Source organism: Cuculus canorus, chromosome 6 (genome assembly GCF_017976375.1).
Source record: "Cuculus canorus isolate bCucCan1 chromosome 6, bCucCan1.pri, whole genome shotgun sequence".
NCBI lineage: Eukaryota > Metazoa > Chordata > Aves > Cuculiformes > Cuculidae > Cuculus > Cuculus canorus.
The window spans coordinates 4,184,975-4,209,974 of NC_071406.1; the positions used below are offsets into that span (position 1 = coordinate 4,184,975).

General features: G+C 41.6%; 1 protein-coding gene across 1 annotated transcript in view; it reads left to right on the forward strand.

Moving 5' to 3' along the window:
- Window positions 1-25,000, forward strand: part of ZEB2 (zinc finger E-box binding homeobox 2) — a 114,425-nt gene that overhangs the window by 86,794 nt on the left and 2,631 nt on the right. The window contains exons 4-9 of the mRNA XM_009558938.2: window positions 1,384-1,455; window positions 7,698-7,886; window positions 8,566-8,780; window positions 11,295-11,403; window positions 12,233-14,202; window positions 16,218-16,398. Coding sequence (XP_009557233.1) covers window positions 1,384-1,455; window positions 7,698-7,886; window positions 8,566-8,780; window positions 11,295-11,403; window positions 12,233-14,202; window positions 16,218-16,398 — 2,736 coding nt within the window. The remainder of the gene's footprint in view (window positions 1-1,383; window positions 1,456-7,697; window positions 7,887-8,565; window positions 8,781-11,294; window positions 11,404-12,232; window positions 14,203-16,217; window positions 16,399-25,000) is intronic.

Here is a 25,000-nt window from a genome sequence, read left to right on the forward strand (position 1 = left end):
AAATCATTGTCATGGAAATGGATTAATACTGGGCCAGTTTCTGTCCTCATCAAAATCTTTCTCACAAAAACTGAGTTATAAGAATTTTAATGCTTCGTGTATCAATAAGATTTTAATAGCAGGCTTTGAACTTCTTGCCAGTCTATCACTGGATTGGCTGAGCAGCATCCATCTTCCTGAATCATCATTGACTTGTCTTCATTTCTGGGAAATTTTCTCTTTTAAATTGTTTTTCGTTCTCATTGAACAATTTCTGGGTGCTTTTGACACATTATTTCTTACAGACGTGGCTGAGTGAAAGAATAAGCAGATTTTTCTCTTAAATCTCAAATAGTAAATTCTCTCACTTAAAGAAAAAAAAGAGAGATTGTGTGTTTGTACATTTCTTCAAATAAAGAAAGGCTGGCATTTAGGAGAAGTTGAAAAGGCGAGAAAAAAAACATTAAGTATATTTATTTTTGCCTGTGAAAACCTTTTGGAGGGTTAAAACTTATCCAGGCTGTATGTGTGAATACCTGTTGCACATGAACTAACAAATTAGCAGCAAGAAACTGAGTTTGACAGGCACTCCGAAGGCAGGTGGAAATATCTAGGAAAATAAGCATTCTCCCCAGTGATGGAGCTGCGTCCAGCCTCTTCAAAATGTTATTTTAACTCGCTTTGAACCCCCAGTTTCATGGAAAGTAAAGCAATTCCTGATAAATACATAGCAAATAATTCTACAGATATCATGCTCATTTGCATGTGAATTATCTCAATTTATGGCCATAACAGCAGACTTTGTCAGCGTGCAGAGAGTGCACAGGAGATACAAACACATTGTACGGGCAGAGAAGAACTGCCCACAGTTGAGAATTTGTCACATATCTGCACCACTTGTTATTAAGGCACGCTGCGCTTCAAATGAGGTTAAAATGACGGCGACAGCTCAGAAGATCTGTTTGGTGATAGACAAAACAGAGATATAAGAACTTCTTATATCTTCCTTTTGTATTTGCAGTTTCTTCCAGGTGTAGATCTCACAGTGTTTAACTGTGAGAAACTGTGTTTCTTTTAAATATGGGGGAAAAAATGTTAAAAAAATCCCTTTTCATCACCTGACTTCTTAATAAATTTGATAATGGGAAAAGCCCTTCATTTACTCCGAACAAATAGTTCTGTTTTCAGCCACTTGCTGTTGTGTTTAAAGTAAATAAGTTCTTGTCCATCCTGCACCGTGGAACTCATTCAGTTGTCAGCACAAAACTATTGTGCAGAGGTCCACAACAGCCCTTTTTTCTCCTTCCCTTAGTGGGATCTTCTCTGTTATCGCAGTGTTCTCCCTAACTCTGTAAGCAATTCAGTCACACGCAAATAGTAAAAGTGTTTGTGCTTATTTCACAGAAGAAATGAAGGAAGATTATGACACTATGGGGCCTGAAGCCGCAATTCAGACCACTGGAAACAATGGTACAGGTAAGATATTGCATGATGTGAGCATCGCTTTTCTTTGGTACCATGTAGAATCAGCTGTGCACGAAGTGACAAAACAATTCCATTCCTATTTTCGGTTTAGCAGCTGGGAAACATTTGCATAAAACTCCTGGTTTTTAACTTCTTTCCCCAATTTGATCACAACAGTGCAGTGACGAACTCATTGGTGGGAGTCTGTGCTACCCCTCCTGTTCCTCGCAGTATTTCAGCCCCATACTCCTTATAACTACATCCTCGCAAGCTGATAGTTTTCAACAGCATGACAGGATGTGCTGGCGGATCTTATATAAAGCAGCCTGACCAACATACAGTTGTTTTTTAATGAGACTCTACAAAGGGCTTGATGATGAGGATGGGGTGTACCCTTCTCGTCGACCCCAGATTCGCACAGTGCACAGAGTAAGTTACTGCAGAGACTGAAAACATCTTTTCAGCAAGACTCGCATAAACCCTTTACATAGATACACAGACACACACACACTTTAAATGCATATTTATGAGATTATTATGTTTCTAGGTAATCTTTTTTTTTTTTCCCCCACTTTCTACATCTTTTTCTTCCCCCTCTTCTTAGAATTCAACGCATTTTGTGGAATAAGAAATATTTAGCAGGCACCATCTCTTTTTTTCTGTAGGAGAGTAAAACAGCAAAAGGTTTCCGTTACTATTTTCTAATCCAAATGAATTTAGGGGTTTACCATGTTCTTTCCAAAGGCCACAAGGCCCCGCTCCCTCCTCAGCACAGCTGAATGCCATATATCACCCCATGTTTCTTCTGCGTTTTGTCACAATTTGAGATGCTGCAGATAGCCCCGATTTACACGGTTAAGAATTTTCTAGTCTAAGTACATTTCTATGCATTCCATTATGAGATTTAGTTCATAGGTAATGCCCTCTACAAATATTACTGTAAAAGGTGGTACCTATAGTCTCGCAAGGATTTTATTACTCACACTTTCCTGATGTTAGTAACACCCACATAAACACCCAATGCTCTTATTAAGTAACACAAGAAATTTACTTTGTAATACTTAAAGGTGAAAATAATAGGAAAATAAAACCATGCCACTGCCTTTTTCATCCATTAGAATTATTATGCATGAAAGGAGGGTGGCACTGAGGCACAGTTTATCATTATATATATACTTAATGATGTTGTTGTACAGAACTGGATACACACGTATTTTAAAAGCTTTTTTATTTCCAAGGGATGTTAATAAAGTGGCAAATCGTGCTTAGCACTTGGAGAAACAGGACTTTAAAAGACATCTAATTCAGAAAGAAGACTTGATGGTTATCTGAATTACCATTGCAAGAGCCTTTGAGGTCCCCTATCAGTCAGTGACTTCCTTTACGTGTATTTTCCTTACCATAACAAGCCTTGACTCTTTAATACTTGCAATGGGGTCTGCTCGAGGGGGAAGACTTTGTGTCCTCATAGCCCCTTCCCTTCCACTATGTGATGGTCTCTTCTCCCTGCTCAGTTGTGGGGTGTCCTGGCGGAACAGTTTTCTGCGGGAAAAGACAAGGATTGCCCCTACCCAGCTTGGTGCACTGCCAACTGCAGAACCAGAAATGGTTCAAAGAGTGGTTTGTATGTAGGTGGTCTGCATTTAAAATGCAAAACTGCTCTGGATGTTGCACCCAGCAATTCCTTCCCCAAATGTCCCGCGCAAAAGGACACCCAGCCTCATCTCTGCTCCAGCTGCTATTTGCTGCAACGAGCTGCTCGCTCAAATAACCATTATAAGTTATCGAGTGCCCTACTAGCGTTTAATTCAAATCTTTCACCACTGAGGCGTTCAGAGCCTCCTCTTTCAGTGGACGCTGGTGCCTGAGTAGGTTAAGTAGAACATGTTTGTGTAATGCCTGCAGTCTCCATCGTCTCTTGAGGGGTGATGTCAGATTATTTGGTCACATTAAATCATCTGATAAACTAAATGCTTTTGCCAGTCTTTTCACCTTGAGAGGAAGATGCCAGGTGACAGGAGATGCAGCATTCTTCATGCGGAGTTAAGAATTCCCCTGGCTTGCCTGTTGAGGTGCCCCAACCGTTATTTGAGAAGGAAAGGAAAGAGATCAATCCCTAAGCAATTGGGGATCCTTTATTCCTAGTCTGGGAAACATTCAAAGTTTTCTTTCTTTCTCACTATAGGCTTTGGGCCTGTCTTGAGCATCTCACCTCAGTTTTTCCCTGTAGGTAGTAGTGGGATTTATCACTGATGTTTAGTGAAATAGCTTAGGTGAGGCTGAGACTCCACCCAACGAAAGAAGTTGGAGTAGGGACTCTTATCTTCAGCAAGAGCCGTACCACAGTGACATTCTGGTCTTCAGGAAAGCCGTGCAGATCTTCCTACAGATTAACACAAGCCCCTCCAGGTGGGCCAAGGAGGTCTCCCTCATTTAATACAATGTGCCTCTCCCTCTTAACACCAGATCTCGTAGTACTTTAGGACATGGTCTGAGCACAGAGATAGGAGATACAGCTTCAGGCTCATTCACTTACATCAAACTGCAAAGTCACTGTAGGTGCATGCAACAACTGTGGTGTATTTTTAGCATTAAATTCATTGCAGAATGTCATTAGCAGAGAAAGAAAACTAAAAGAAAAAGTCTCCATTATTAAATTATTCTGCTATTGTCAGAATGGTCACTTCCTAGTGGCACTTAAAAAAGAAATCTTATTATCCATACAGTAATCAGCTGCATTTTTATAATGAGCCATGGTGGCTTTATAGTGGAAAAGCAAAAGTGACCATTAAAGGGAAAGTTTTAGTCTTTGGCCCTGCTAAGTTAATTTGTAAATATTTCTGGGGATTTCTGAACTGCATACTTGACAAAAGGAGGATTTGCAGAAGGGGTTTTTAAAATGTGAATGAATAAATTCATATGGTTTATTTTATTGTACCTGTTATGGTTATTACTGCTGGGATGTTTGTAGAAAATAGATCAACAAATTCCCTGTAAACAAAGAGAAAAAACTTCCTGGTTTTGATTACTAATATCTGACAACCTTCAAGTAAAGATCTCTTAATATAATTTAAAGAATGGGGAAAAAAAAATAACCCTTTGGGGAGAGGAAAACAGAAGTAAAACTTGGCAGGTTGGAGGACAGGCCGTTTTTGGGCTGTAATCTGTGTGTACCAATGGGGGCCTCTCACTTCCTGGCTAATGAAGGCTGTGGTTTTATTAGCTTTGTTTGCGATTAAGGGCAGCTATCACCATCTCACAGGACGAGTTCCCACACAAAATAACTGGTGTCCCAAGCTCCTTGAACCCCTCTCTCTCACTTTATCTTGAAAGGTCCTAAATGCCTCCAAAGATAGCTTTCCTTAATGCGTTTTATTTTTATGTGACATGGCCACATCAGCTTTTGGAGCTGAAAATATTTCTGTTCTCTGGGCTCCAATAACTAATTAAAAAAAGACTTGTTTGGTGAGGTCACCAGCCGTAGATCTTGTTGCAATTCTTGCCTCGCAAGGGGATGTGCAATGTGTACGCAGTGTCAGCCCACGAGGAATCTGGGAACACGACTTTCTGCATGGAAAACAAATTAGGGCATGATGGGGGGAAGCAGGACTTTCCCCCAGAAATCAAGAGGGAAACCTAATGATTATCAGATGGGTCTTTTTAGTAACACTGGTTGAGCTTCCAGCCATGTCTGAATCGTCAGTAATGTCATTGGTGAGAAACCAGATACACATGGTCACCTTTTGCTGTTTGTTAATCCGCAGTGTTGCAGCACTGGTTGTATTGTTTCAGTTAGGGATCCGTCAGCTTTTCCACTAAATCCCCTTGTTTTTAGGGGTTTATAATGTAGACATAAACATTTGCTTTAGCTCCTGGATTGCACACATAGACATTGAAGCTAAATAATCCAGAGAATTAGGAAGCCTAGGCCAGTAATATCACGGCAGCCCTCCACAGACTGTTCTGTTGGATCACACTCCAGGTAGACTTGGGGGCTGGGAAGGAAGAACCTCATTTGGCTCTGGGTTCGGGACTGAAGCTATTAACTCAGGCATCACTCGGTGGCTTGAATCCCCATCCTATAAACGCAGTTGCAAGCTCCAAAACTCCCTAGCTTGCCTGGAGCCTGAGGACACTGGATGTACCTCCCTTGGAGGTATCCTATTCTTTCCCTTTCCTGCTCCGATATCTCTTCTCAAGAGAAAACTCTCTTTCCCTGCTTCACAGGTAGCGTTTACTGCCTCACAGCCTGAATCTGGCAAGAAATTAATTTGTCTTCTTTGGATCTATTGCTAAGCCAAGAGATGCTGTAGTGTTAAGCAATGGATGATCTCGCAAAAGATGTAGGATAGCGAGGGAATGAAAAGTCAGATTTCTAATGTACAAAGTAATGCCTTATCTTTGCTCTGATAAAAAACAAAGTAAAATAACATAGTTTGATGCTCCTGTGCATGAGGTGCACTTCAGTGACAACCATTTTGTTCTATTTCTCTCACAGTAACAAAATGGAGGCAAGGGACTCAGTATTGTTCTCCATACTTATGCCCTGCTTCTACTGAAGTTCCATTTTTTTTGAGGGAAAAAAGGAAATATTGTTTCTCATGCTACTAACAAATGACAGAAAGAGCTACAGAAGGACCGAAGGAGGAACGCTGTGGTTGTGTAGTGATTCCCTACAAAACCTCTCTGATAGGAACAGAAGTCTCCCTCCAAAAACAGAGTCCCATGACCTATGCCATTTGGTCACTGTCACTAAAATACCACAGAGTGGTTGAGAAGCTGCTCAGCTCATATGAAAAATAGGGCATATTTGTCTCAGCAGAGGATTTGATTTTATCGGCTGAAGGGATGAGGTTTGTCTGCATAGCTCAACATCTACTTTTGTCGATGACAACGAGATCAGTGCTTCAAATCAAGTGCTTTCTGGTTCCAGTTGTGAGGCCACATCTCATTTTAACTGCCATCGTCACCTTGCACTTTTGTGGGAACCTGAGGCAAAGCATTAACCTAACACCAAAGAGCTGGTTATTCTCTCGTTTCCAGTGGTTACAAACCAGTCTAACCCTGTAGGACCATAAATGCTTTGATTTCCATGAGTTTACTGCATATTGCTCCCTGGCATCACTGAGAGCAGAATCGTGCCGTTTAATATTTTACTTTTACATGAACTGTAGAACAGTTTACAGCGTTGCCTCATTTTCTTATTTCACCTAAGGAGAAATACATTAAAAATGTAATCAATCATAAGCTGTTCTTTTCATTTACGGTCAGTTAAAACCAAGTATCTTTAATTCCTTGCCCCCAACTGTGTCTTCCAAGACTTGTTCATAAAGAAAAAAATACCGTAGAAAGAAAATGATCAGCTCATTTTTTTTTTCTTGGTATAATTACATTAATGTCTATAACTTCCCAGAATTTTAGGGTCTTTCCTGGATGCAGTGTTCATACATGGAGGAGAAAAGTGTATTTTTAGTAACAGGATGTTTTGTGGTTGAGCATATATTATGTTTCACGGACATTGCATGGACAATAAAAAGTTGGGTTTACATTTAAGGAAAAGAAGGAAAACTCTTGTACAGACTGTAAAAGTGGTTTTAGGCTCGGTATTCTTGTTATGGTCGAAAACATGTGGTTCTATTTGTAGAGCTCTATGAAGCAATACTTTCTTTAAAACAACCTATTTTCCCATTGTAAGCTATTTTTTCAGGTAGAAAAAAAATAGAAGGAAGATGTTGTGAGCAATTCTTTTCTCTTGCCTTCCACGGAAGAGCAGCCCGAGGCAGGACCTCTCATGGAGAAGTGGTTATGATCTTTATTACCTGCAACCACCACCTCCAAAGCAGGGACTGTCTCGGGGTCTGTGGGATCTGGGGGCAGCTGAGCTCAGTCCTGTAGGTTGAGCTGTGTTCATGCCAAAAGCTGTGGGTCCCCTAAGAGCTCCCTGAAGGTTTAGGTTCCATAGATGAAGGATTACCTGCATTACCCAAGCCTCATAAACTTCTCCTGCTGCCCCGTAGAGCCCGTGTTCCTGTTAATTTAACTGCCCGCCCTTACTTCCATCCATGCTCGTGGAAAGACCGCATTAATTTTATTAGGAGCTGGAGCAAGACCGATGAGAGTGCGATTCCAGCTGCAGCCCCAGCCTTGTAGCTCCAGTATACTGGTTCAGCCTCTGCGTAATGACGTTAACTGACCGAGCTCTTGAGGAAGATGCACTCAAACCTCTTTTTCTTTTCCCTTTTTCTTATTTTTAGTGAAGAACGCAAATTGCACGTCGGACTTTGAGGAATATTTTGCCAAAAGGAAACTGGAGGAAGGAGATGGGCATGCAGTCAGCATAGCGGAATACCTGCAGCGCAGCGACACAGCCATTATTTACCCTGAAGCCCCTGAGGAACTGTCTCGCCTTGGCACTCCAGAGGCCAACGGGCAAGAAGAAAATGGTGAGGCTGTAATTCATTTTTAGCCAGTATCCTGACCTCGTGCAGCTGTTGCAATTATAAATGCACTACATGCCTGGGTGTTTACCTTAAAAATTGAAGAACAGCTGCAGCGGCATGGAATTTCATGAGCAAAGATTGAGGCTGTAATTCCAGTGTATTGTGATTTTTTAGTCAGCGAATTTGTATTATTCGATGGGTGAACTGGATTTAAAAGGGCGAAAGGCTGCCACCCCAGCTGGGGCTTTGGGAAGTTTTAATGCAACAAAGTATGGCATAGCCAACCCATCTCTGTCTGATGCATCGATAAATAATTGGAGAAGAGTTGGTAGGAAGGATTTGGTCCATGGTCTAAGTAACATGATGAGCTGGGTCTGGAATGCAAATTGCCAATTGATTGGGAAAAGTATTTCTTAGGAAGCCAGCCAGCAAGGTCTGCAGGAGGAGTGATGCCCGCAGTGAATTTCCTAGTGGGGTCTGGAGTGGGTCCTGCAAGTCTGCCGTGGGCGTGCGTGGGTGCCCGTGCCTCCAGCCGCCGGTTGGAAGCACCGTCTCTCCCTCTTGGGCAGCAGATTGCAGCGATTCCTCTCATACCATCCCGGGCAATCAGCCCATGAGCTGCCATTGATTTGCTGACCTTTTGGCCTGCCTCTTTCCCCCCCCTCCCTGTCCTGGGGTGCAGACCTGCCACCTGGAACTCCAGATGCCTTCGCCCAACTGCTGACCTGCCCCTACTGCGACCGGGGCTACAAGCGCCTGACGTCCCTCAAGGAGCACATCAAGTACCGCCACGAGAAGAACGAGGAGAACTTCTCGTGCCCTCTCTGTAACTACACGTTTGCCTACCGCACCCAGCTCGAGCGGCATATGGTGACACACAAGCCAGGGACAGATCAGGTGGGGGGCTGGTTTTAAGTGATTTCTTTCTGTAACAACCCCTTAGAGGAACGATATTGCTTTGATTGGCAATCATTATTAATTTTTCATGGCATTTTGAAGATGCAGATCTTTTAATGGTAATAGCTTTAATTGAGGTCTAAATGATTTTTTGATGGTCTCTTCTAATATGATTTAATAGTCTTATGTTCACGATCGAATGAGTGTGTTAATTTCTAATTTAGAAATTTTATTTGCACTTTAACTTGACTTTAGTTTCGTTTTTATGTTCCTCAAAAAGTGAATGAAACTGTAGCATTTTAATTATACATTATTAAACATCTCAGCAATTTTAATTCCATTTTTCACCTAGTTTTACTTTGCAGTGTTGCAAGTAGGAGCTCCAAGACATACTAAAAGACCCGCTAATATTTTTCCATTGCTTTTTGAGTAACTTTTTCAACCACGTGATATTATGCGTATTTGTATAATTGTTTATTAAATGTAATTACGCATTTTTAGAATAACTCTTCCTACAGGACATAGAGGTTATCGTTTGTGATTGTACCACTAACACGTGCAAGAACTGCAGCATCGCTATCACTTGTATAGCCCAGCAGCGTATCTGTAATAAATCAAAGTAGTTTTTTCCTCGATGTGATGCATGTAATATTATCTCAGTGCTGCATTTAAGGAAATGTTGCGTATCTCAAACAGGTGATTGAGCTTCCCTAGTGCTCCTAAAGAGGCTGGCACTAGACCTGTGCCACGAAACTCTTTACATACCACCAGCAAAACTCTTCCTGTCCTTGATGGAGAATTACTCCTGAAAACCAATCTTACGGAGGCTTTTAAAGGAAATTCAAATAGCACCGTTAAAATCTAAATAAATAGATGTCTGCGTTGTGCCAAATTATAAAGGCTTTACACCGTATTTATTTTCCTGAAAATTGTGGCTGTATTTCTCTTGGTAGGTTTTTTCCTTACCATAAGCTAAAGTCAGTTAGGCAAAGACACATCTCCTAATCACACGATTTTTGCAATTAGCATTCTTAAGAGAACTGTATCTTTTGCTTCATCTTAAATCAATATAAATGATTCTGAATTGGGTTCTCCTATTCCTTCCTTCCCATGGTAAACAAACACACTTTCACGTGTATTTTTCCTAACTTGATTCACCATACAGTTCTTTTTTTTTTTTTTTCCTTTCTTCACATCATTAAAAACACCGAGGGGAAAAAAAAAAAAAACCCGCCTAGATATTTATCCAACGTAACCGCCTGAAATTTCACATGCGAGAGCGCGCCGGTGCTGGCGCATTATGAATGGTAGCTTTGGTGTTGAAAAGTCCCCTCATTTGCTCATGGCATTTACAATTAGTAAATTAAAATGATTGTATCATATTAACAGTGGCACAACTAAAGTTTATAGTAGTCCTCGGAGGGCGATGGGGGGAGACAAAACAGCTGTTGCTGTTTGTTTATGCAACTCAGCAACATATGAGCGCGGGTCCCTCAATGGCGCGCGGCGGGCTGGGCTCTGCTTGATCTTTGAAGGTTGCTGCTGTTTGAACAAACCTCCCTGTGTCCCATGTAACACCATCTGTCTCGCCAGGAATGTGGGAAGAGGCAGCACACCCTCGCAGTTGTCATACCATTTCGGCGCTGCCTTTTTTTTTTTTTTTCCTCCCTTCTTTTTTCCCTCTTTCCCCCCCCCCCTCCTCCCCTTTCCCAGCTCCTGCAATGGGCTTTTGTGTCGTGGCCGCCTGCAAAAGGCTGACCTCCTACCTTGAGCATCCAGAGCGGTTTGGCTGCATTATGATGATTAATTTTTTTTAATTATTATTTTTTTTCCTCTCCAAATTCAAAGTCGCGAGGCTTTTCTCCCTTATTGCATAAAGGTCAGCTGCCTTTGATTTTATCTTCACGCCACTTTTAAGTTTCAGCTTCCCTTGCCCCTTAGAAGAGCACCAAGGGAAAACACGGCACGAAAGGTAGCTCAAGTCTTCCCTGCTGCTCTGTGATTTTAAAAACCATTTCCAGCAGCAGCTCATGCCGAAGACGCAGTCTCTTCTGCTTGATAATGAATTAAATCTTACACGAAATGCCAGTAACGACAGTGTTTCTCTCTTTCCTACACACGCAGTAAACAGAATTTTTAAACAAGCGGAGTCCCACATGTTCAGAATCTGCTAGGAATATTAAGAGCCACAAATCTTCTTATAAAACAGTTTCCCTCATCGTAAGATACCTTAAAGCAACACATTTCTGATGAGAGACTTAGGAAATAATTCTAAAGCAAATATCGAATGCTCATGTGAAAGTACTTTCTCATTTGTTTCGGTTTACTGCCAACATTTTGATTTTTATTGCAACACTGATGAGACAAATAAATGTACATGCAGACCTTTTGGTCCGCTTGATAAATTCAGAGAGACATTAATTTTGTTTTTGTTTTTTAAGCTGGAAATTCATGGTTTCTCTTGCATTAAATTCATGCTGGTATCTTTTTTTCTTCTTTTTTTTTTTCTCCCAGCACCAAATGCTGACCCAAGGAGCAGGCAATCGCAAGTTCAAATGCACTGAGTGTGGCAAGGCCTTCAAATATAAACACCATCTGAAGGAACACCTGCGAATTCACAGTGGTGAGTAGCGGAGGTGCTGGTGTGCTCATTTGCATTTTGTTTAATTAGCTGAGTTTTAAAGACTGCTTAAAATTTACACAGTTCTGCTTCTGGCTTCTTGGAGCTACTAAGGTATTTCATAAGTGATATCTGAGTCATCCTCATTTATCATGCTGTTAATACCACCATCTTGCTGAAAGATTTGGAAATAGTAAAGCTTCCTGCAAATAATATAGATTATTTGTTTGGCAGTTTGAGTTCAGAAGCGCTCACTCATTTCTGTACAGTCAGGCCCTGAAAAGTCCATTGTATTTTACATAACAAAAAGTCTCCCCAAGTGAAATACAGCTCATATTCTCAGACAACGAGTAAGCGTAAAGCATCTCCTATCGAATGGCTTGTGCGTTTTGGCTCTCCTGGTTGATGTGGCGCTCAGTACGTGACACCATCGGGACTCAGTTTCTCACACCAGGCTTATTTCCAGTGAAAATACCTTTTTTTTTTTGGGTGAAAAAAAAATAAACCAATATTATTTGAACAACCTGGATTTGATTTGACTCCCTTTGCCACAGGGTACTTACCTGTGGCTTGCAACGGTCAGTCTAGAGCCAAATAATCTCATGCCTTGGCAGCTGTTGCCAGTTGGGAGACTGTGGGTTTAACCTGACCTCAAGACCCATAGAAAGAGGAAGGTAAAGCAGTGGTGGTGTGTGGCCATAATCATAGAACTGATATTTTCCTTAGTGGTAATCAGTGGATACACAGATGATCAGTTCCGTGTCAAATGCAGTCGCTTGCAATTATAAAAGCAACAATGATAATTAACATTTGGTTTTAATTATCATTTTAGGTGAAAAACCATATGAGTGTCCAAACTGCAAGAAACGTTTCTCCCATTCTGGCTCCTACAGTTCGCACATCAGCAGCAAGAAGTGTATTGGTTTAATCTCTGTAAATGGCAGAATGAGAAACAATATCAAGACGGGTTCTTCTCCTAATTCTGTATCTTCCTCTCCTACTAATTCAGCCATTACACAGCTGAGAAACAAGCTGGAGAATGGCAAACCACTTAGTATGTCTGAACAAACAGGCCTACTGAAAATTAAAACAGAACCACTAGATTTCAATGAATACAAGGTTCTTATGGCGTCACATGGGTTTAGTGCAACTAGTCCTTTTATGAATGGTGGACTTGGAGCAACCAGCCCCTTAGGAGTTCACGCTTCTGCTCAAAGTCCAATGCAGCACTTAGGTGTAGGGATGGAAGCACCATTGCTTGGGTTTCCTGCAGTAGGCAGTAATTTAAGTGAGGTGCAGAAGGTCCTACAGATTGTGGACAACACGGTTTCCAGGCAGAAAATGGACTGCAAGGCTGAAGAGATCTCCAAGTTGAAGGTTTACCATATGAAGGATTCATGCTCTCAAGCTGAGGAACAAGGAGTTACCTCCCCCAATATTCCCCCCGTGGGTCTTCCAGTAGTAAGTCATAATGGTGCCACTAAAAGTATTATTGACTATACATTAGAGAAAGTCAATGAAGCCAAAGCTTGCCTCCAGAGCTTAACCACAGACTCGAGGAGGCAGCTCAATAACATTAAAAAAGAGAAGCTGCGAACCCTAATAGACCTGGTAACTGAAGACAAGATGATAGAGAACCATAACGTATCCACTCCATTTTCATGCCAGTTCTGTAAAGAAAGCTTTCCTGGTCCCATTCCGTTGCATCAGCATGAGCGTTACTTGTGTAAAATGAACGAAGAAATCAAGGCAGTCCTTCAGCCGCACGAGAACATGGTTCCCAACAAACCTGGAGTGTTTGATAAGCAAACCCTCTTGCTGTCATCAGTACTTTCTGAGAAAGGAATGACTAGCCCCATCAACCCATACAAGGACCACATGTCTGTACTTAAAGCATACTATGCTATGAATATGGAACCCAACTCTGATGAACTACTGAAAATTTCCATTGCTGTTGGCCTTCCTCAGGAATTTGTGAAGGAATGGTTTGAACAAAGAAAAGTCTACCAGTATTCAAGTTCCAGGTCACCATCACTGGAAAGGGCCAGTGCCAAGGTGGCGCTGGCTGCCACCAACAACACTCCCACTAAAGACTCTTTGTCAGCCAGATCTCCAATAAAGCCTGTGGACTCTATAACTTCACCATCTATAGCTGAACTCCATAACAGTGTTACTAATTGTGATACTCCTCTCAGGCTAACAAAACCTCCTCATTTTACCAATATTAAACCAGTTGATAAATTGGACCACTCTAGGAGCAATACTCCTTCTCCTTTAAATCTTTCTTCCACATCTTCTAAAAACTCCCACAGTAGTTCTTACACTCCAAACAGTTTCTCTTCCGAGGAGCTTCAGGCTGAGCCTTTGGACTTGTCTTTACCAAAACAGATGAAGGAACCCAAAAGTATTATAGCCACAAAGAACAAAACAAAATCTAACAGTGTAAATTTAGAACACAACAATGTTTCTTCATCATCTGAAAACTCAGATGAGCCACTGAACTTGACTTTTATCAAGAAAGAGTTTTCTAATTCAAATAACCTGGATAAAAGCACTAACCCAGTATTTGGTATGAACCCATTTAGTGCCAAACCTTTATACACAACGCTTCCACCACAGAGCGCATTTCCCCCAGCCACTTTTATGCCACCAGTCCAGACCAGTATTCCTGGGCTGCGACCATACCCAGGACTAGATCAGATGAGCTTCCTACCACATATGGCCTATACTTACCCAACTGGAGCAGCTACTTTTGCCGATATGCAGCAAAGGAGGAAGTACCAGCGGAAACAAGGATTTCAGGTAAATTATTGCAACCGTTTTCTTTTGAAAGGCTAAAATTTAGTATTTTGTGATGTGTCCTCTTACAGAAGAAAAAGCCCGAATTCAATATTTCCAACAAAATTAGCACAGTTTATTTTAATCCGAACTAGGAAAAATGTAGTGGAGTAGGAAAACAAACTGAAATTACCTTAAGAGCACCTCTGCTTGGATTTAGAAGCAGTATCGATACCTTTGAATAGGCATAAAACTTATAGTTTTAGTCTGTTAAGAGTTCAGTTGTTCGTATTAGAATTGTATCTAAATAATAATAACAATATCAATAATAATAATAATGATAATAATAATAATAATATCACATCCTGCAGGGAAAAAGGAAACTTTTTAGGGAAATTGGTCTCTGCAGGCTATAACTACGTTTCACCTTGCAGAGAAGGAGCAGTGGGAGACCTCTTGAGAATCACCCCCACAATTGAATGCAAACCTGTATCCCTCTAAGCAGAGGTCCATGTAGCCTTGTAGCAGCTCTGTCCCATTGAAAAGCTTCCAAGCTTCCTTGTCCATGTTTTCTGGAAGATTGTTCCCTCACCATGCTTGAGAAAAGTGTTCTCTCTTCTCATGAATGTTGAGGGGATAAGACACGTTGACGCATTACTTCACCACAGCCCCTTCCTTCAGCCCTACTACTGCCCTTCTCAGACCACCAGTCTAATCCTGCCAGTCATCTGGAACAGCTTTTAAAAGCCTCAGAGATTAAATGAAATTATTTGGAAAGGTAGAAGCTAGGGTCCTTAATCGCAGACAAAGTCTTCCCCTGGACACGTAATGTGGGTCAGCACCTCCTCATGCCTGCGTACAACCTTTAATCCTTTTCTCAGGTCACCCCAGAGTCAATACAATGAGTAGTAAAGGATTTTGCCGCTTGCATACCTACAGCAAAGAGCTACAGAAGTCTCATACTTTTATAGCTCTTTGCTGGGTGTATTCAGATATAATGTACAGAGTTTAGTTAAATGAGATTAACTGATTATAGATTAATAATTTCTTTCACATTTGTGCATGTTCCCCTATGTCCTATTATGGTCTATTAGTAATTTTACTGACTAGTAAATGTTTTATAGTTTCAAATGTGAAAATCAGGTATGGTTTTACATTACAGGCTGTAATCCCTCTTTGCACAATAGGAGCATAAATAGCACTGCACCTCCATAACAGCTGTTCCACTATTCCAATTTACAGTACATCTGCCCTCTTTGTAAATGTATTTAAGCCTATTTAATCTTCTCTAATATTAATTAGTGCAAACCTAGTCTAAGAAAACCGAACTGTGTGATAGCGAATGGAAATGTATGTTATCATGCAAGTTTGCACTCTCTTTGGATCAAGACAAAATAAATATCAAGAAATTTAATAATTTACTGATCCACATTCATTATTGCTTAATGCTGAAGGCTGTTTTAACATAGATAGAACATTGATAAAAAGTGTTATTAATATTCCCTATTTCAAATTACAAAATTAAATATAAAAATATAGCTTGAGGCCTTTAGTCGGTAGACATACATTTAAATGGATTGCATAATAATAACATTTGTACCTAAATATAAAATTCAATTAAAACCTTTCTACAGATACAGAATATATCCAAGTTTTGGTGTTTTGAAGGTAATGATCTCTTAGCTGTTGCTTACATTTACCCCTGTCAAATATTACAACACCTTTTGCCAGCCATGAAGAGCCTCCTCTTTGCATTTTCCACTCCTTGAATATATTTAGTGCCAATACGATAAATACTGTCTGCTCATATTATTGCAGAGTGCTCAAACCCAAAAAGTTAGTTGAAGGCAAAGACACAGGAGGCTCCTCATTATTTCCACAGTTCCCATCAGCTTTAGTTTCATTACCAACGGGTTGCTAAACTGAGAGGGACCATCAACCTTAGCCCATATTAGTTTAACTCTTCTGAGGTGGTTGGTTCCTCTGTGGGAAGGAGCGGTGGTGGAAGTGGGTGTCGCTGACAGGTGGTTCCCTCGCAGGGAGAATTGCTTGATGGAACCCCAGACTACATGTCCGGCCTCGACGACATGACAGACTCTGACTCCTGTCTGTCCCGAAAGAAGATCAAGAAGACAGAAAGTGGCATGTACGCATGTGACTTATGTGACAAGACATTCCAGAAGAGCAGTTCCCTGCTGCGACACAAATACGAGCACACAGGTAGTGTGGCCGTGCACGCCGGGGGGAGGGTTGACGCCCATGCTATGCTCTTTGCTGTGTTTCATGACTACTTTTGTGCAGTGAACGGTTCAGCGGGTGCTGAGACTTTCAGCCGGGAAGAAATAATATCTCAGCTCAACTTATTTTTAATTTTTAAAATTGCTATTGCTTGGGAAAGCATGGTTGGATGTGATGGGGTAAATCTCGGTAGGTGCTGGGTGAGTTCACATCATGTTGAGTGTGGTGGCAATCGTGGCCGTGCCGGACAAGCCCTCTTCAAATAAGCAGGCCCTGGTGCTCAGAAAGGAGTGTGACTTGGTTAACACAAAGCCTGGCATGGTAAGGATGAGTGACACTGTATTTGTCAGTTCTTAGAGACTATCTGACCCCACACCATTTAATCCATTAGAAAAGCTTCTACTGATGCTAGCAGCACGAGAGCTGGCTCTGACCAAGTTCTCTGAAAGCAAACAGCTCATGAGGGGTGCTCTCACTGTGATTTTGAACACCAGTGATACAGGCAGGTTGTGTTTTGCTTTTTCATTTCTCGGTGAATGCCTGGGGAAGGCTTCCTTCTCTCCCAAGGAGGAAGCGATTGTTGTGTAGTTCAGGGAAGCTTGCCAAAGCTCACCATGGATAGTCAGCTTAAAAAAATACATTGATTTGAAAAAGACTCTCCATCACACCTATGCTGGCTGTGGTTCCTCTTGCACGCAGTGCTTCCTTCCGCGCTGTCAGCCAGAACTGGCATGAGCCTGGACGTAGAGAGCTCTCCGAAAGGGATGGATCAGCTCAGCATGTTTCATCTAGGTGAAAACAGGACTGCAGCTCCCCCAATAATAGAGATATCAAGTTATGTTAGACAAAAGGAGCGTGAATCATCATGTGAATTGTTGTGCAGCAGGACATAAACCAAGCTCCAACTTCCTACAGTTAGAAAAGTCTTACTCAGGAGAAAACTTTACTTTGAAAGCTGAGTCCCACTTCAGGAAATGAAGCAAGTCACATCATCCTTCAATCTCACCATGTGATGGTAAAAAACTTATACCTCTCTATTAATACATCTTCCAGGCTGCACATAACCATTTGGCATTTCACATGTGAAAAATTTACAATTCAAAAGTGGACTGTGCCTTTAAAAAAACTCTCTTCACTTTGTTATTTTTCCTTCCTATACTTTTCTTCCAAATTTTAAGCTAATCCCACAGAGGAAAATAGAAAAGGAAGTTAAAATACATGTGGGATTAGGAAAGAAAATTAAAAGCAACTTTTTGACTAGATCAGCTAGTTCATTGGTGGAATGTGCTCTCCGCTACACTATTCAGATCAAATTGTTTATTCAGTGGAAGAAGCTTTGAAGGCTTTACGTCCCTGCACCTTTCCTCTCCTGAATGATTTTATTACAGCCATCTGCAAACATTATGGTTTACTACACTACTACCGTAAAGCTCTTATATTAGAACTGGCCTTCATATATATCAGGATCTGGACATATGGCTGAATTCCATAAAGTTGGTAGTCCATAAGGTCGACAGACATATGGTTGAAAGGCTGAAAATTTGACAGGCTGAAATGTGTGCAATCACCTTGATTTGCAAAATAAGCTGCATTTGTAAAAGCAAAAATATGTTCTGGTCTTTAAGTAGCACGGGAAACTACTGCCTAGAGAAATACTACGTAGCTGCAACGTAAAGACTTTTCTACTTCTTTGCTCTGTCCCTTTCGGGTTCTCAACTTTGTGTCTGTCAGTTTTATGGGGCACAGCCTTATGATCCAGAACGTGTATGTGGTGTCATATTTAATGCGCTAGAACTACAGCACATCACCAGGCTTGAGCACGGCATTTAGAGACAGGAAGGATGGTCTTGTGGCAAAGGCACGGGCGCTGAGGCTGACAGAGCCGTGCTCTTTTCTGCCTTGCCACAGACTTCCTCTGTGAATTTCAACAAATTGCTTCTTCTTTCTCTCACCTTTGCCCATCTTTGAAATAGAGGGATATGATACCAGCCCGCCTCTCCGAGGTGTTGTAAATCTTAATTCATGCAGGCTGAAATCTTGCGATAGAACCCGCTATATAAAGTGTGAAGTATTATTAAGGATGCATTTGCTTTTATGGAGCCTCTGTGCATCACGCTAACATTAGATAGAGGTGGTTGGGAGCTCTGAAGACCTTGGCTGGGCTAGCCTCCATAACTCATTCACAGCCTTCATGAGGCACACTGCACTGGGACGCTGGCTAATGGCTTAGCACGCATCTTAAGTGAATTTGAAATTAATTTGATAGTTTGGGAAAAAAGCTTGCAATTGCATTAATAACATAGGTGCGAAATTGCAGTCTGTGTTCAGTGGAAGGTATCAATCCAAAACTAACACCAACTTCTACATTTGGGGTCACTGTAAGAGTACGCCCAGATTTTTCAATCAACTTTTTGAAACCTAAGAAGGAGGAAAAACTTTTTCTTCAATGTGCGATGCCATTTTCTGACTAGCTGATCATGATCTATCGTTACTTTATTACAAACATATTTTAGGAGTAATTGGAATGCTTCCTGTCTTTCCCGGAGAAGAACACATAGTGGATGTTGTTTATACTGGTGTCCTTTTTCCAATGTAGAATTATCCATCGAGGCCTTTTTTTCTGATATTTGAACAATCAAATTTTTATTTGACACCGGTTCTCATAGTCCACATAACTACTGCAACCCAGGTGAGAATGAGGGTTCAAAGAGTCAGATCGAGAAGGCCACATTCCTGCTTTTCAGCCTCTAAAGATTCACCCCAGAGAAACTATTTGGAGGAAAAAGAAACAGTGACATGTAAAACTTCAAGAGATTCCTTAATCACACACTAAACCAACTATGTCACAGGTATTGAGGTGGAGCTGAGATTCCCTGCCAGGGCAAGAAGGAGGACGGGATTTGGCTGGTTCTTTGTGTTAACAACTTTTGGTGGGACGATACGGTCGCAGATCAAGGAGCTCTGTGATTACCTCTGTACACTGTGCCTGCCACAGCACAGTAGAAAATCCGGCCAGATTTCATAACCCACATTATTTAATTTATGCAGTATTAGTGGTCTTTTGGAGTACCTTCTAGCTTTACATGGAGAAGGAAAATTTCCTGCATTACTGCAGTGAGTGAATTGCATTGTTTCTGGCTGATCTGAAAATCAGTATAGAGGCCACTGCTTGTTGCAGGACCAAATTCCGCGCAGCTAATTTTGGGATTCTATTTAATTTCAAGAGAAGTTAAGTGTTTCTCTTAGAGTTTAAGCTTTGGAATCACATTTCTTTAAAACCAGGGGATGCAGCACTGTAATTAGGGTGCAGAGCATGGCAGGTAGCACAGGAATTCAGTGCTTACATGACTTGCCTGTAGAAGTCTTATGAACTCCTCCTAACTTTGGTCAGGCTGAAATTAGTTGAGCAGATAAGGCTTCATTTGCGTGTGTCTAATCTCAGATTTCTCCAAGCTACTTAGCACAAGGTTCACTTAGCACTTTCCTTACTCAAGGTGAAGAAGATGGTTGTCTCTGTGGCAAGGTGTTGGTGACATTTAGCGAACAAGAAAATCTTTGCATTGCAGACAAGAAGGGAAAGCAGTAGTGGGTGAGCGAGGGGGAGAACAAAGGGAATGGAGTACTTAGAAAAAGAGAAATATCCTGGCTCTTGGGTAGCAGCCCGGCCCCTCCTTTGTCATCAATGCTCTGTTGGGCTGCTTCAAGACAAAGTTGAAGTAACTCTAGAGTTGGTTCTGCCATCATCAATGCCCATGTCTGCTACACACCGGCTTTATCGTAGCTTCACAAGGAAACTCACAGCATGCCTGCTCTGCAACAAAAGCTGGAACTAGTTTCTCAGAATCCTACCTAGAAATTTTAAATCCTTTCATTGTTGTTCTATATTACATCATATTCTATTTTATTACTTGTGTGGGCTGTCGAGGGCCTCATAGCTGTGCTAGTGCTTTCATCCTTTCTTTTTCCACTGTATATTTTATTAAGACCTCCTTTTTATTTTTGTAGCTTTCATGCTGATGCAAGCACTAGTTTTATTTCCAGATTGATTCTGTAAACTAAATATTGTTCTTGAGCCTGGTAGCAAATCAGCTCTCTCTGGCTAGTATTTTGAATTCCCAGCTCAGGAGTTTTCTTTATTTAGATCTTGATTCATAAAAAATTTACATGCTATTTAAAGGTTATTTTTTCTTGCTTTACTCTGATACAAGTTTAGATTTTACATGCAAATAAAGAAAAAAAAGGATATACTCTATGCTCGTGAAATTTGCTCTGAGGACAAGATCTCCTATTCAAAGTGGAACAGGTGCAGCTTGGGCAATTATATATAAATTGCAATTATCTTGCACCTTTGACTGTTTTGCTGTGCTCTGGCCACTAATCCGTCTCCATTTGGACTACGTGTAATATCCAAACCCCCAAGCAGCTTCAAAAGATCCACCTTTAAAAAATAAAAACAAACTGTCACAAAAATGTTTCCTGCTTTCCTCCAAAGCGCAGGATTTCCATTTGGACCCCTCCCATACTAAACAGACCCACTCGCCGTAGGCAAAGAATGGGTGATATTTAGTCTGGGACCAGTGACAGCCTATGATCTGATGTCTTATGACTTTTATAACACTGCAAATGGGCAACATATAGCTTTTTAGTCAAAGGCTTTTAGCCCAGGAAGGCTGAGATATACTTACTGATGGAGATTTGTTGTTGCTGCTGTTTTGTTTTAATAGAAATACAATTTTAGAGACTTTGAAAACAGATTAGTTGTAATTTCCCCTCCGTAAGCTGGGCGTGAGGCCCTCTGGGAACCTCTTTCTGCAAGTGCTGGAATAAAAAAATGGTCCAAACATTTGATATTTGAGAGAGGCTTACCATTTATTTCACTGCAAAATATGATATCTACACCAGGCATCCACCTGATGACACACAAGTGTTTCATTAGCCCTCCAGTGAGCTGCCTCGGGTGTCTCTCTCCCTAGCTCCGTTCCCCATGGATGGCACAAGTCATCTCAGATAAGAATGGGTGAAACCTGTAGGGTGAGATGTGCAAATCTGCTTCCTTTCCACCCATTTCTACTCCACTGATGTTATGATAGTGCATGACAATGCTCTTACTGTGCATTAACTGAATAGCTGATGAAGTAGTTGAGAGTACATAGGTTCTCCCCACCCACCTAGAGTTGTAGGTTCTCCCCATCCTCAGTATGATATACCTTACTTCAGCTTTATTTCATGGTCTACTAATGCGTTCTAGGAATTAGACACTTCTTTGAAATGGCTGAAATACTGGATTTTGCACACAGGGGAAAGATATAATTCTTCAGCAAATGTTCAGAAACCCGATACATTTAAAAACATATTTCAATTAGCGTTGTAACAGCTGCATGCTGCACACTGCTAAGGTATGTTGTGTGGTATCTGAACAAAGAACTTTGCTCAAGCTGTCATGTTCCTTTAGATCAAAACTGAGTCCTTGATATGGATGTGGTAGATTAAATAGCTCTAGTATAGCCTTTCTAGTAATAATATAAATTAATATGAAAATATGAAGTATTTTAATCTTCTTGTTTCTAAATTAATATATAAAATATGGATGATTCCCTGCTGGCTGCGGGGAAGCCTCAGGTAGCAGGAGGTGCAGCATTGAACGAATGCTGCGTGCAAGGGATGAGCAAAGCCGGCAAAGAATGAGGGACAAGAGCATCACTTGGCCTCTGGAAGGGCGAGTGGAGGAAAGGCTGCATGAGAAAGAGTAAAGGTGGTTGACTTCTCTTTGAGGAGAGAAAAAGGGCTGGGCAACCGGATGCAGCACAGCTTGAAGAGGAGGGCAATGTCGAGTGAGAAGGGTGTAGTGGACATCAAATGTAGGAGACATCAAAATAAAAGACAGTAAGTAAGGGAGAAGGAGCGGCATTGTGGAGAAGTGGAACAAGACAAAGGTTGGGCTTGTCAATGTTAGGGAAAAGTAAGTCAGAGGGAGGGACTGAGACAACGTGGGCAGAAGTTCAGTGAGGAGAAGGACACAAAAAAAGGTGCCAAGGAAAAGCAGAAAGTCTACAAAGAACAAAAGAGGAACAAAATTAGCAACTGTGGAGATGCCAGCAAAGAGATGGGAGTATGTTGCTGTGAATGGGCTCAGCAGGACAGCTGAGATGAGGCAGGGATGCAGGCAGGCGTATCTGGTGCATCCAGCTAGGTGGTTGGGAGCACTGGGAAAGTTCCCACCTCACTCATGAGGGTTTTCTTCCAGCAGCATTTGGGTTTGAGGCGTGCTTAGGTCAAGAGTGCCTTAGGATTTTAAGCTAATTTGAGTGAGAGACTTGATTATGCCAACATCTCCCCAGCTAAGACTGTGGGATTTCCCCATCGCAGCAAAACTTGTGCGCCAAATCGCAGGTAGCTGCCTTGAAGCTCTGGATTTGGTGCATGCCCGGGTCCAGGCTGGATGTTCAAAGTCTGAGTACACGTATGGCTCATACCCCAGAATGTTCTTCAAGCTTGACTTTTAACCAACAGCTTAAATTGGCAGAAATGCATATTTAGGAAACAGATCATAAAAGCTATAATTCAATATATCAAGCCTGAATTTTCAATTTTAGTGTAGAGGGAAACAAAGAAAAAAAGAAACCCTGTATGTGTGTGAGCTTAGAAAACTCTCATACAAAGAAACATAGTTTGAGTCCCACTTTCCAGGCATCCACTATTTTCCTTGTCACTTGGGATACTCTATCTGTGGTTTCTCCTGTATTTTCTTTCCTTTCAGATCTCCCCTTCATTTCATAACATACAGTTTTTGGCTTCCTTGAGCATTCGTTAATCACACCTTATTAAATGTGAACTTTCACAGTGGGATTTGAAGGTAGCTGTGACTAGATCGGGTGAAAAAATTAACATATTCCCTCATATTCATTCTTAGCAACTTCGCTATGGAAGTGAAATTTTTTTTTCCCTGACTTTTCCTGCTCTTGAGTCCCAGCAGAGACTGCAGGGGAAAAGAAAGCAGATGAGGTTCACAAAGGAGCAGCTTGAGTTTTCCTGGAAGCTGAGATCCTTCAGTGGTCTGAAAACACTTATTTTTTCCTTCTTGCTGGATTTGCTTCCATACCAGCACTGCCAATGATGGTCTTCCATCTTCCTGGCCCGATGCTCTCAGCTGGGGTTTTCATAGAAACATAGAATGATTTGGGTTGGAAGGAACCTTAAAGATTATCCAGTTCCAACTGGATAATCTTTACCTCCCACTGGATCGGGGGCTCCAAGCTCCATCCAACCTGGCCTTGAATCCCTCCAGGGATGGGGCAGCCACCACTGCTCTGGGCACCCTGGGCCAGGGCCTCCCCACCCTGACAGAAAAACATTTCTTCCCAAGATCTCATCTCAGTTTCCCCTCTTTTGGCTTAAAACCATTCCCCTTTGTCCTATCCCTGCACTTCTCGATATAGAGTCTCTCCCAAGCTTTCCTATAGCCTCCATTTAAGTACTGGAAGGGCCAGTAGTAAGAAGTTCGTACTTCTTGACAGGCCTTCCCCATGCTCTTCCCACCCCTATGCTTGCTTCTTTAAGAATTAACAAAATACCATACTTTTACAACTGTCAGGATGGAAGGGCTCTGGTGTCAAGTTTATTCCTGTTCTGGTCACGTGCCACATTAACTAACTATGATAAATATGCCAGAGGAATCAGGCCAGTTCACTAATAAGTTCCTAACGATCTACTCTAGCAATAAGACACGCAAAGCAGCGCTCCGCATTTCAGGCATCAAATACCGGCATTTTTATATGCATAAAAATAGCACAATATATAAAATAATGACCGATTGGCATTGGATTTGCCTGCAAGGTTGCGCTACTCTGGAGCATTCAGTTGATCGACACTAAGATTATAATTTGACATTTTGAAAATAAAAAAAATCTGGCTGAAGCTGCTAATGTTTGATTTTATTTTTTGCCTCCTGCAATCTAAGTTTGGTGATCGGTCTTCACTAATTCCAATCTTTGCACCATATGTTATGTCTGGATATCTCACGGTTGCATCATGCTTTGCTGAGTTTTGTCGTGTGGCATCATGCTGACAAGTATTTTTTGTCAGCTCTATTTTGGAATTAAGCTTTCAGTATGGCAGTTCTGGAAGGTGTTGAAGGCATTCCTGTGCTATTTGTGGCCTGGGATCAACCAGATGTGTTTAGGCTTGGCATCGGTTTTGAGTTTCAAACATTGGTTCGAGACTGCCTGAAATGCCAAAGGAAATACTGTTTTCTGCAGCTTAACACTACTTTAGCACTCAGCGAGTGGCTGACAACATTTTATTTAGAAACCCCTTATGCTTCCATGGCAGATGTATATATTTGTATTTGCTCACGTGGTGAGGGAAAGAAATGTCTTTCGGTCCTCGCGGGCTTCCTCCTCAAGGCAAGGGCTGCAGGAGAGGACCTCTGTGGTGGGCTGGTGTGGGTCCAGCCCTGGTCTTCCCAACAGCAAATCCCTTATGGACTCAATGAGTCCCATCTCTCTGTGTTGGGTTGGTGTGGGTCCTGCCCCACTCCTCCCACCAGCAACCCCTTTTGGACTCAATGAGTCCCATCTCTCTGTGT